This window comes from Nycticebus coucang, chromosome 4 (assembly GCF_027406575.1).
Source record: "Nycticebus coucang isolate mNycCou1 chromosome 4, mNycCou1.pri, whole genome shotgun sequence".
Lineage (NCBI taxonomy): Eukaryota > Metazoa > Chordata > Mammalia > Primates > Lorisidae > Nycticebus > Nycticebus coucang.
In genome coordinates, this window is record NC_069783.1 from 123,489,728 (window position 1) to 123,503,337 (window position 13,610).

The window sequence follows — 13,610 nt, forward strand, 5'->3', positions numbered from 1 at the left end:
CACTTGAAAATACAGCAATTCATTTAGCCAGTGTGTTATAGAGATGATCTTATAAAAGGCATCATTGAATTTACTAAAACATTCTCTAAATGTACAAATAACTGTATCTATCTTAATTCTTATGAATCTGGACCCATCTGTTAATTACTAATGTCAAGTCATTACTCCAAGTTTTCATCTTTTCACACTATTATGAAATTTTTCTTTGAAGTGGAAGTAATTATGAACATTTTGAAGAATGAGGAAATTATACAGGATATGTCCATAAACAGGATGAAAAACTTACTTTGAGATCCACATGCACAGAAAATGTTAGCGATGAAGCTTTGGAAACACTAATATCTACAAGCCTTGGCTTTGTTTGGGGGCCATTGAAATGTTAAGACCAGGTGCACAAGATCTACTGCAATCTAACAGATGTGATCGTGAAAAGCTGGATGTAAACAGGATTTTAATTAATAAAAACATATTTTAAAAGGCTTTATGTTTTCTTGGCTAAAGTATGACTTATTAAAGCAAAAGACTTTGCCATAATGAGAGCCCAAATTACCTGTTTTGAAAATTCTTATAAGAATAGCAACTATTTTAAAGTCAATGATATTTGGGGGGCTATTTGCAGCCATCATCATTACATAATGGTATTAAGGACCACTCTACCTATGTCCTACATGCTTTATAGCCTACGCACAGGGTCTTGAGCAAAAGGCACCTTCTGATAAAGTCACAACCACAAAAGTACTTGAGCAAGTACATTTGGACAAAGAAATCCACTTATTTTTCCTTTGTGTTCGAAATCACTTGATAATCTTCTTTTTTTAGTTTCAGTTCTCATAAGATAGCACAGGAATGGAAATCAGAATCTAAAAATAGGTTAAAAAAAATCTCAGATTATCTTAGACTGACAACTTTAAAACCAAATTTCTGGTCTACATATGAATGGGAGCTTACAACACATAATCAAATAACGCAGAACTCTCTACTCCTACATTTTAATTGCAAGTAAACCTCTGAAAAAGCAGATATTCTAACATCTGACTTCTTGGTGGCTGGCATTTTTTGTTGTTGTTGTCATTTTTTAAAACATATCTTCAGTTTTGATTTACAAACACTTGTTCACTGCTATATTTCCAGCTCCTAGAAGAGTGCCTGGCACATAGTAGAAGCTCATTAAATATTTATTGAATGAATGAATGAACACAGCACCATTAAACAGAGAAACACTTTGCAACCACAAGAGAGTTAACCACTTTGTTTGTGCCAATCAAGGGAGGGACGGCAGTGGTGGGATCTAATTTTACTCACGATAAAATTCACACACTTGACAACTGCCAAGAGAAACTTGAATGACGAAACAAGAGAACAAAAAGGGTAGACTAACATCGCATTTGTCTTTGTGTGCAGACATAATATGAAGACTGAGTGCCAAACCAAAACAATTTAACCAATACCTCTTTTGCCCATTTGTTCAAGAACATCCATATATTCACGAATATACACAAAAACAGAAATACAAAGTTGTGAAGGGTTGGATTTGGTTTGATTTTAAGTATAGGCCTCTAGGTTGGCCATTCTTGAGTTCATATAGTTGCTGGTAACTCATTTCCCAGAAGTGATGCAAGGAGAAAAAGAGATGAAGTGGCCTGCTCACCACTTCACCTCCTTATGGTGCAGAGGAATGGCCAGTGACTTCCGAGTCCCTCCCAGGGGCAGAACATGAGTGGACTCCAAGTCGTCACTGAATCTCAAATGTGACATTGAATTTCTGGCTGTGGGACTGAGATCCAAGGAGAACCCTTCAAAGGTGCTGCCTTCTACCCCGGTAAGGACAAAACTTCAACACACCTGCAAGTATCACCTGAGCTTTCCTTGATTAGGTTAATTTGGTCCTCAGAGCCTGAGGCAGAATCAGGATAATTACAGACCTAAAAAAAAGACCTGCTTACATCTAAGGAAATTGAAAAAAATAGTAATAATAACCAACTATAGCAAAGATAGTGAGTGGGTGAACATGGATCTATGACAAATACTACTCTGAGAAAAATAATTCTGTATGCCTCATTTCTTTCTTCTCCAAAAGCAAGAACCTGGCTTTTGATCTTAAAGGTCTAAACCCCAAACTACAGCTTTTTAAATTGGCATTGTAAAGTTATGGCCATCCAAAGCTCTACCGATAAAAGTATGTCAATGCTCCTACAAAAAAATGTATCAAAAATGATAGATGTGTGTTCTCCTCTAAAAACTCCAGGCTATAGCAAACAGAGCAAAAAAATATTAACAAAATTTACGAATCTGTTACCAGTGCTGAGATGTCCAGTATTTGGTTATTCACACTATTCTACGGTGTGGCATACACTGAAACCACCTCTCTTCATCCATCTACTTGGGGATACCTCCCCTGTTATGGTGTTTAATTCTTCTTCTTACCCCCTTCCCTTTGCAACCTCTAACCTGTTATCTTTTAACTTTTCAACTTTCATTCCTGCTCACCAGAATTTTATCAGCCATCTGCTGGATCTGTTGGGATTTTGTCTGGATGTCATCCTTCAGTCTGTTTTCTCTACGCTCCATGGTCTCTAGTCTCTTTACCTTGTTCTCCAGAGAATGGCGACGTTCCTGTAGATCATGAATCAATCAGAGAGTTTTAATGGAGTAACCGCTATGGGCATAACACCTGCACCAAGGGAAAGAACCCTAAAGAAGCGTACACTCCAGTCAAGAAGAAAAGTCTCAGGTACCCGAAGCAATAGTGAAGAAAATAAGGCTCTATAATTCAGGTACTCAGTTGTGTAGGTTATAAGAGTGCATTCATTCATTCAAATATTTACCAAGCACCTACTATCTGCAAAGTACCATACTAGGCAACACGGGAAATACTGAAAGGGAGATGACATAATTCCTGCCCTTGGAAAAGATAAGGCAAATACAAATAAACATAAGTTAAGAGGAGGAAGAACCACAAGGTACAAAGTGCTGCAAGAGGCTACAGCCAGAAAAGAGAACTTTTACCTGAATAGCTGAGCAGAGGCATCAGAGAGGTAGGAGCCCTGGAGAGAGATGGTGTATGGTGGTTTGGAGTGGGAAGGGCAGAAGAAGGTGAAAGATGTTTCAGACAAAAGGAGGCACATGGAGATGGTCAAGAGCCACTTTGGGCCCCAGGTGAAGGCTAGAATGGGTATAGCACAGGACATGTTTGGGGAAGAGCAGGTGAATGGAGGAAAGAGTCACCTTTGAGGGTCTAATGGTTGAGGGTCTCATGTACCAGGCTCAGGTGTGCACCCAAGCATTATGAAACTCCTGAAAGGCTTGGGAAGTGGCAGGGCATACTGAGGAACCTGGTGATTGGGGTCCGTGAATTACACTGTGGGAGCTAGCTGCACTGGAAGCAGAAGGTCAAGAAATTACTAGATTTGCTCAGCTAAAAGTAAGAGGGCCTGGACTAAGAGAAGGCAAGCAGGAGATGGACAGGAGAGACAGTATGGCTACTTAATTTATAGGACCAAGGGACTCACTGAATAGCATGGTCCAAAAAAAAGCAGATGATGCTAAGGTTTCAAGCCTGGGAGGACCAGAGGAATGACTGGTCCTGACTGGCATGAGGAAACTGAGAAGAGAAATTGGCTTGTGGGGGAAGAGACTGAGTTCTCTTAAATCTGAGGCATTATTCAACCTGCTGAGATTTCAGGGGAGCAGCGTGAAATACGGCCGGGAATGTGCAGGAGAATGGTCCCAAAATGCACACATAGTTTCACACCAAGATTGTGATAGGAGGGTGAAATCAACTATGGAACATCCCATCAGTAAGACAAACATCAAGGGTCTAGAGGAGACAGAAAGGAGTAAAGGACAAGTGTTACTTTTTATTCTATACTCTTCTGCACTGTGTAAGTTTTTTCAATGAGAAGGCGCTCATGTATTTCTGGTATAATTATATAAATGATTTCAACAACAACAACAACAAAGAATTTGAAGGAGAGAAGAGGCCCCAAAATAATAGTTCTGAGAGTCATCGGCACACGGGTAACAGGTGAAGCCTTGAAATTAATACTATTAGCATCACAGTTCCAAAAGGCAAGGAAAACAGGAAAGAAAAAGAAACACCCAGAGATGGAGTTACAGTCAACCTGTATAAATATAAAGTCTCCCAGATTAGTAAGGCCAGAGGAAAACAAACAGAAAAGCTTTTATCAAGGTATCTTTCCAGTTGAATCTACTGTGACAGTCTTTCTTTCCCTTGGGGGAACATGTCTCCAAGCCTCTCTGCTTTCAAAGGGAGCTTCAGGAAAAAAAAGCAGTTTGGTCAAACATAAGCAAGTGAAGGTTTCTTTCCCTTGGCACGGTCTCGCCAAGGCCCAGGGTGAAAGTTCCCTGCTCACCTCAGCTTCTGCCAGCTTCTTTCTGATGCCTTCAGAAGAATCTTCACGATTCTGCAGCTTCTCCAGCTCCCTCTCAGCTCGCTCCTTTGCCTGGCGGATGTTCTGCAGCAGCTCGGTAGCCTCTGTGCTGGCTTTTACGGCCTATGCAGGAAAAGGACAGGAGAGAGGTGGCCATATTTACTCATGTAAAAAATGGGGAACATGGGTCAAGCAAGATGGCTTACGCCTGTAATCCCAGAACTCTGGGAGGCCAAAGCGGGTGGATTGCCTGAGTTCACTGGTTCGAGCCTAAGCCAGAGCAAGACCTTTTCTCTAAAAATAGCCTGGTGTTGGGGCAGGCACCTATCATCCCAGCTACTTGGGAGGCTGAGGCAAAAGGATAGCTTGAGCCCGAGAGTTTGAGGTTACTGTGAGCTGTCATGAAGCCAGGGCACTCTACCGAGGGCAACGAAATGAAACTCTGTCTCAAAAAAAAAATGGGAACCATATCCTAAACAGAAAAAATGGCACACTGAGTATGGATTTTGTATCCCTTTGTCAAAACGTTATAAAAGTTCATTTATTCTGTATTTCATCTATACTAAGGTACACATTCTTTACCATCATTGAATTTAGAATGCATCCTACAATTAAAATTGATGACTTTTTTCTTTTTGGGAGGTACATAAGGTAACAAGGTATCTGACAATCATTTAGCATTTCTGATTCAGGGCAACATAGAGAATGGAAACAAATAGGTCTAGATCAGTGATTCTCAAACTGTGGGTCGTGACCCCTTTGGGAGATCAAACGACCCTTTCACAGGGGTCACCTAAATACATCCTGCATATCAGATATTTACATTACAATTCATAACAGTAGCAAAATTACAGTTATGAAGTAGCAATGAAAATAATTTTATGGTTGGGGTCACCACAACATGAGGAACTGTATTAAAGGGTCGCAGCATTAGAAAGGTTGAGAACCACTGGTCTAGATGGATTAATCTACCCAGGAATTAATGCATTTACCTCTGAGCATGAATTTTTTTCCTTATTTTAATTATCTCATTAGTTAACTTTCCTATGGGGGAAATTTGTACACCTTTACAAGAAGAAAACAAGACAAAATCTATAATTTAAGATATTTTTTACATAAATGCCTTTCAAATTTTACAATAGCCACAGTGTTCATGATAATTCACAAATTCATGTTTTAAAAATAACAGCTAAACCTTTTGAAGTTAAGTTTGTATTTGTTAATTTTTATTTGGGTCTTAACTATAATATAGATGTTATGGCTCTGTAGTAAAGATCTATGTTTATGAGACCAACAACCTCATACTTATTTGCTTTCAGCTAAAAATTTAAGAAGTGAAAACTAAAAGAAACCTCCATCTCTGAGACCTACACTGTCCAACATGACAGCCGTTAGTCACATGTGGCCTCTGAGCACCTGAAAGGTGGCTGAGAAATTAACTTTTAATTTCATTTTTAAGTTAATGTTAGTTATTTTCATTTCAATCTACTGTAAGTTATTTTAACTTAATTTTTAATTTTATTTAGGTTTAATTAATGTAAAGACTGAGGTAATATAAGTATAGTAATATTGACATGTACTATAATGATAATTTTTTTGGACATACTGGGTTAAATAAAATGTATTGTTCAAATGAATCACCTGTTTCTTTTGGCTTTTTTTTTTTGAGACAGTCTCACTTTGCCATTGAGCAATAATCGCTTGAGCAATCAATCCTCTTGCCTCAGATTCCCAAGTAGCTGAGACTACAGGTACCCACCACAAGACCTGGCTAATTTTTTTCTTGTTTTAGTAGAGATGAGGTCTTGCTCTTGCTCAGGCTGGTCTCAAACTCCTGAGCTCAAACAACTCACCCACTCGGCCTCCTAGAGCGCTAATGTGGCTACTAGTAAATTTTAATTTATACCAATAGCTAATATTTGCACCTCACACCACACCCTTATTGGAGAGCACAGTTTTAGATGAAAACATGCAGCCTCTCACATGCTTCTAGCTGAAAGAAGGCCATGAAGGCTTTCATCACAGAGCTCAAGCACAAGTAAGAAGGGGACAGATGATGGATAAACAAAATGTGCTATATACATATAACGGCATATTATTCAGTCTTAAAAGGGAAAGAAGTTGTTTTGTTTTTGTTTTTTGAGACAGAGTCTCACTATGTTGCCCTCGGAAGAGTGCAGTGGTGTCACAGCTCCCAGCAACCTCTAACTCTTGGGCTTATGCAGTTCTCTTGCCTCAGCCTCCCAAGTAGCTGGGACTACAGGTGCCTGCCACAATGCCCGGCTATTTTGTTGTTGTTATTGTTGTCATTGTTTAGCAGGCCTGGGCCGGGTTGAAACCCATCAACCCAGCCCCGGTGTATGTGGCCAGTGCCCTAACCACTGAGCTACAGGCACTAAGTCAGAAAATTCTGGTACAAGCTACAATATGGATAAAATTTCCGGACATTATGTTAAGTTAAATAGGCAAGTCAGAAAAAGTCAAATACTGCCTGATTCTACTTATACATGGTATATAAAGTAGTTAAAAACTGTGGAAATAAAAAGTAGAAAGTAGTTGCCAAAGCAGAAAGGGAGAATTGGTGTTTGTTGATTATAGAGTTTCAATGTTAACAAGATGAAAAAGTTTCAGAGACCCAGGACTTAGCACTATTGAACTATACACTCAAAAATGATTAAAATGGTAATTTAATATGTTTTTTAAACACAATTAAAGAAAAAAAAGGAGCTTTATTAAACCAAGCCAGCAAACACATTCACAAACATTCTTCATGTGGAAGTTACTTCCCAGAATCACATTTATTCTGGCCCTCTCATTAAGTATTTGCAGTATTCAACTAAAGGAAAGGCTTAAAAATTGCTAAGAGGAGACAGGCATAATGGCTCACCCCTGTAATCCCAGTACTTTGGGAGGCCAAGGCAGGAGGACTGCTTGAGGGCAGGACTTTGAGACCAGCCTGGGCAACATAGTGAGACCCTATCACTAGAAACAGTTATTAAAAAAATTAGCTTGGGGGAGGCGCCTGTGGCTCAGTGAGTAGGGCGCCGGCCCCATATGCCAAGGGTGGCGGGTTCAAACCCAGCCCCGGCCAAATTGCAACAAAAAAATAGCCGGGCGTTGTGACGGGCGCCTGTAGTCCCAGCTGCTCGGGAGGCTGAGGCAAGAGAATCGCGTAAGCCCAAGAGTTAGAGGTTGCTGTGAGCCGTGTGACGCCATGGCACTCTACCCGAGGGCGGTACAGTGAGACTGTCTCTACAAAAAAAGTTTCAAAAAAAAAATTAGCTTGGTGTGGTAGTATGTCATAGTCCTAGCTACTCAGGAGGCTGAGTCAAGAGGATTACCTGAGCCCAGTAATTCAAGGCTGAGGCTGCAGTGAGCTATGATCACAACACTGCATTCCACCTAAGCAACACAGCAAGACCCTGTCTCTGTTTAAAAAAAAAAAAAAATTGCTAAGAGATTTGATCATCAGTGTTCTCACCACAAGAAAATGGTAAATGAGGTTGACAGATATGTGAAGTGACTTGATTTAATCATTTCATAGTGTATACACACATCATGTTGTATACTGTAATTATATACAATTTATATGTGTCAATTATACCTTAATAAAGCTGGGGGGATAAATAAAAATTTTTTTAAATAAATGGAGGGTCATTAGCACAAACTAGTAGGATGTGCTAAATCAAACCCCCCTCTCCCCAAGCACATGTTGACTCCACGGATCTTCCAATCTTCTTCTGGGCGGGTATGCTGCTGCGGAGTCTCTGACTGCACACAGTCTGGGTTGTGAACTGTTTCCCTTACAAATGTGCAGAATGAGATGCCGGGCCCCCTGAGGCAAGAGAAGCTGGCCTCTTGGGTTCTGTCGTAGTATAATTATAACTTTTACTTGACTGTCTCACACAGCTTGCTTTTTAAAAATAAACAGTGCTGACAAGTCTCAAAAGAAAAAACTATATTCAGAACTCTGATATTTTCAGGTAACGGCTCACTCCTTCATTTTCCTCAATGCAGGGTGACTAATTCTGTCTCTTTCATCTCTGGGGCTTTGGGACAAGGCAAGGAAAGGTATTTGGATATGAGGAGCAAGTTCCAAAAAATATCACCTCAGGCTTACCTTTTCCAGCTTCTCTTGGAGCTCTTGAATTTTGAGCTGCTGCTCAGCATTGATCTATAATTAAAATCCCAGGAAATAAAGCAAAAGGCAAATCAGCATTAATATCTTACTCCATTTATTGCAGTCCTATTTTCTCAGAGTTTCTGTGGGGTCGTTTTGTTTTGTTTTCCAAAACCTCCTAATAGAAGGAAGAATAGTGGTCTTTCAGAGAAGTCCTTAAATGTCTCAGTTGCAAACCTCCATGTTGACTACTTCTTTAGGACCAGAAACACAGATGGCAAAAAGAAAAGTCGGCCAGTGCCTTAAGACAATAAGAATTTTCATGTATATTTTACAAAGTGTTTAAGTTTACTGGTTACTATGAGCAAGCATGATTTAAAAAAAAAAAAAAAAATGAGGCTTTTTTATCTCTTTCAGAACCATAACTAAAGCTAAACATGGTCATCCAGAGCTGAACCAACAAAGTAGGCCTCAAAGAGAGGTCTCTATTCACTGCAAGAAAATTCTTTATCAATGACAGGCCACTGATAATAATATGACAAAAACTATCAAAAATAGCAAAACCAATTGTGGAAAATATACCTTCTCCAGTTTGGCATATTCTCCTACTTCAGGCTTTCCTTGATCCTTTGACTGTAAATTAAAAAAAAAAAAAAAATTGAGAAATCTCAACAACCTAAAAAAGGCTCATAGGCAATACTATCTGTTGTACTTTCTTGGTCTCTGTGACCAAATAGTAATAAATTAGAATAATGTTATCTTTTACAAATAAACACTAGAGTTTTCCAAGATCACCCTATTATTTCTCAAACCTATACTCATTAAGCTAGATTCCCTTTTTTCTTGCTAAAGTCACTCACGACTCTACCCAAAAAGCACCCCTCTGGAGGGTGGCTGACTACCTTTAACAGCTTATGCTGACATTCTGTCGCTTTCCGCTTGAATTCTTCCGCAGCCAGGCGAGACTCTCTCAGCTCAGATTCGTAGAGATCACTCCGTCTTCTGGCTGAGACAAGGTCCTCTTCCAATTGATTCATCATTAACCTCATTTCTTCCACTTGAGCCTGGTACTCCTAAAGAGAGGCAATGGAATAGAAGGGAACTTTAGAACTCCTAGAAGAAAAGACAGGCAATCAAGATCACAAAGTGAAGACACAACTGAAGAGAAATTGGCACAGAAAAGACTTACAGACCCAGAGAGGAGAAGGTGAATAGAAAGACAGAGACACTGAGTGGGAAAGGGGAAGGGTGAGGGGAAGATAAGGGAGAAAAGAATATTAAAACCATTTTAATGTAGAATATGTAACATTGGGCGGCGCCTGTGGCTCAGTGAGTAGGGCGCCGGCCCCATATACGGAGGGTGGTGGGTTCAAACTCAGCCCCGGCCAAACTGCAACAAAAAAATAGCCGGGCGTTGTGGTGGGCGCCTGTAGTCCCAGCTACTCGGGAGGCTGAGGCAAGAGAATCATGTAAGCCCAAGAGCTGGAGGTTGCTGTGAGCCGTGTGACGCCACGGCACTCTACCGATAGCGGTAAAATGAAACTCTGTCTCTACAAAAAAAAAAAAAAAAAAAAGAATATGTATCATTACATGTTTTACAAACCATTGGGAACATACAAGCCAGTAAGATCCTTTGAGCACCACACAAAAAGAATACAGAACTTTCAAGGCATAACCCAGGGCAGCTGAAAGGGATGTTCTTTAAACAACGAGGATAAACTGCTTACATGTAGTGTTCCTCCAAGGGTAATCATTCATATAGAATTGTCCTTTAGAAGTCATGTGCTCCGAACACAATTAGATATGGTACTAGTTTTAAAATTAACCTTTCAGACTGCACAAGAAGGTAATTGAAAAGCTCAGTGGAAAGAATCCTGGAAGGTGAAACTCATTATGTCAGTTTCTCACCATTAATTTCTCTAGGTCCAAACTAAATGTTGAGCTTAACATCTCTCTTGCAATGCAAGTCACCCTGAAATTTGGAAGAGTAACAAAACACTGGCTCTGGTCAAGATGTGAGAAAAATTCCAAAGAAAGGATGATCTTGCTTCCTTGAGCAAACCCAAACAGCCTAACCTTTTCCAAAATTTTTTTCTAAATCAAAACAGAGCATTTGAATCAGATTAGATTTGAATCAGAATTGGATTTACAAGAAGGGCATTGATTTTGAAAACTTTGAGATGAAGTATAAAAATATTCTTTACTGCAAAATCAAGGCTAAGCATAAAGATTATGAATGAGTATTTATCTAATCCAAGGTGCCAGCAGGGGTAAGGGATGTGAGTGTAGGGTAGAAAGGTACAAAATAAAAAAAGAAAACAAGGAATTTAGTCCATCATGTCTTTGACACTCACAATATACAGTAACATCTCTAAGATACATTCTTTCATGAAATAATTGGTAAGTAATATTTGAATATTTCTCCCTGAATAAGGATCTTCTTTTAACCAGTAAATTGCAATTTTTAAGTAACAGGGTATAAGGAAACCTTTTAATCCCATTGTAACAAGTAATCCCCCAAAGCACACCTCTCCCTATGTTGTCTGTAAAGGGGAAAGGAAAAAAATGAGCTCCAAGTGGAAATGAGGTCTCATTTCACTCCTTCCCACCCAAAAAGAAGCTGTTATTAAAGGTCAATCCTCAGGATCACAGGCACACAGGTTTCCTGGATAGTGCACACCAAGCAGGTGGTACTGGATAATATAACCAAAGGGCTTTACAATCTGGTCACAACTATCTGAACTCAGAGAGCGGAACATGAACCATATGTGAAATGGTACATCCTTTACCTGGGGTATTTTTAGAGCCCTCATCCAGGTCTACATTATGACTTTCATGGCTCTGAGCACTGAGCCTTCCTTGACACCTTCCTTACTCCATTAAAAAATAAATAAAAATAACAATTACATTTTACAATTGTGTACTTATAAATACAAAATGCTAATAACTATGAAAGCCATGTCTTTAACCCAAAATGTTATTTTTTCTTCTGATTAAAAAATTAAAATATTTTGTGGGTCCCTAGATACCCTGCCTGTTGTGCTTAATGGGGAAGCCAGCACTGCCCACAGGCATAAACACCACACCACATTGTGCAGGAAGCGAAGGGCTAGAAGAAAGTCTTGGGCATCTTTTATCCTCAAGCTCCCATGTCCTTCCTGAATTTATGTCAGTGAGAAGGGAATGTGATTTCTGTGTTTTGTCAAGAGGAGGGATAAGCATCTGCTCATCCCCCACCCGGCCCCAAAATCTCTCTCCACTGAGCTGTTAGCACCCAAGGAGGGGCAAGAGTTAGAAAACAACTCCATCAGCTCTCTGAGTTCTGGAGGCCCCAGCCTGCAACAAGCATCAAAAGAAATTCAAACTAATTTGTTGATCCTGTTATTAAGTTGGATACTTTAAGAAAAGTCTATAAATCCAGCATCTAACCAGATCCCTGCTTCAGGAAAAATATGAGAGCAGACCAGATCAGGTCTGCTTCCAAAGGCAGCTGAAAGAGAGCTATTGCATCTCAGGATGTAATTGCTGACAGCTATGGGTTGTGTGGGTTCACAATGGGAACCGTGGACACATTTCACCGCCCACCTAAAGCAAGTCTTCAGAGTTTTGTGGGGAGGAAGTAACAGGCATGGTCCTATTCACTCAGAAATCTATTCACTGAAACACACAAATGACTTCTGCGTTACCCACATTTTTGTTTCTTCTCGTGAAGGGGTTTGGGTATGGAGAAAAACAGCAACTGCTAGTAATGGTAAATGAATCAGATTCTCACATAAGACTTTTAGGTGTTTTTCTTTTCTGCCACATCCAAATACCCTATAGGGGATAGCTAAGTGAGAGCAAAATATTTTATAAAAATTAAGAGCTTTACAGAAAGTTAGATTTTGAAAGAAAGAACAGGGAATACAATCTCAAGTCTGGATGGAATCAATATGCTGCTAACCAAATACTGGAAGTTTACTGCAAGCATTAAAAGCTTTTTTCTGCTCTGGGAGGTCAAGGCAGGAAGATCACTTGAGCTCAGGAGTTTAAGACCAGCCTGAGCAAGAACAAGATCCCGTCTCTACTAAAAATAGAAAAATTAGCTTGACATTTGACATTGTGGTGATCTGTAGTCCTACCTACTAGGGAGGTTGAGGCAGGAGGATCACTTGAACCCAGGAATCTGAGATTGCTGTGAGCTAAGCTGATGCAACAGCACTCTACCCAGGGCGACAGAATGAAACTCTGCCCCCAATTAAAAAATAAAAGATACACCTGCGGTGCATCTTACAAGGGTACATGTGAAACTTAGTAAATGTAGAATATAAATGTCTTAACACAATAACTAAGAAAATGCCAGGAAGGCTATGTTAATCAGTGTGATGAAAATGTGTCAAACGGTCTATAAAACCAGTGTATGGTGCCCCATGATCGCATTAACGTACACAGATATGTTTTAATAAAAAAAAGAAAAAGAAAAGGAAAAAAGAAAAAAAAAAGCTTATTCTTCTGGTTTGCAAACATTTTGCTCCCACAAAACTTAACAAAAATCATTTTAATAAATCCTTCTTCTGATGAGAAATAAAATCTGAAACCAAGAAGTATCCTTCCCCCAGTGGAACTTTTAGCAGACATTAAATCTTAAACTCCACATGTATACCAACTGTGATATGAATCATAAAAGACATTTCTTTGAACTCAGCCACCAGCATGTACCTTTTCAAAATGCCCCCATAATTCTTTTTCTATGGAACTGATGGACACCAGCGGCTCCCTCTGGTGGCCAAACATAGCTTTCATTTCCCCAGGACATCACCAAAAGGAAATTTCCGAACACAGTGAAATAATGGGAGAAAAAGAAGCCTACCTCTTGAAACCTCTAAGATGAAAAACTATGTTGATAAAAGGGACGTGAGTCAGCTGTCAAAGTGGATTTCTCAAAGTGTACGTGCAGCCTTCAAAACCTCCAAGGTCAGTATTGTTCAGAGACTTGACAATGTGTTGGCAAAATTTCCGATGCTCCTTTATTTATAACATTTTTGTCAAGTAAGAGTGTATTAACTTATCATTTGATAATCTTAAGGTGATAAATACACTAGGCCAACAAACCCCAAAGA

General features: G+C 39.6%; 1 protein-coding gene across 4 annotated transcripts in view; it reads right to left on the reverse strand.

The window, feature by feature from the left end:
• Positions 1 to 13,610, reverse strand: part of CIT (citron rho-interacting serine/threonine kinase) — a 184,009-nt gene that overhangs the window by 79,736 nt on the left and 90,663 nt on the right. For all 4 annotated transcript variants that reach the window (XM_053587769.1, XM_053587768.1, XM_053587767.1 and 1 more), the window contains 5 exons: positions 9,414 to 9,584; positions 9,094 to 9,144; positions 8,512 to 8,565; positions 4,374 to 4,514; positions 2,488 to 2,613 (listed from right to left, as the gene is read on the reverse strand). In XM_053587769.1, coding sequence (XP_053443744.1) covers positions 2,488 to 2,613; positions 4,374 to 4,514; positions 8,512 to 8,565; positions 9,094 to 9,144; positions 9,414 to 9,584 — 543 coding nt within the window. The remainder of the gene's footprint in view (positions 1 to 2,487; positions 2,614 to 4,373; positions 4,515 to 8,511; positions 8,566 to 9,093; positions 9,145 to 9,413; positions 9,585 to 13,610) is intronic.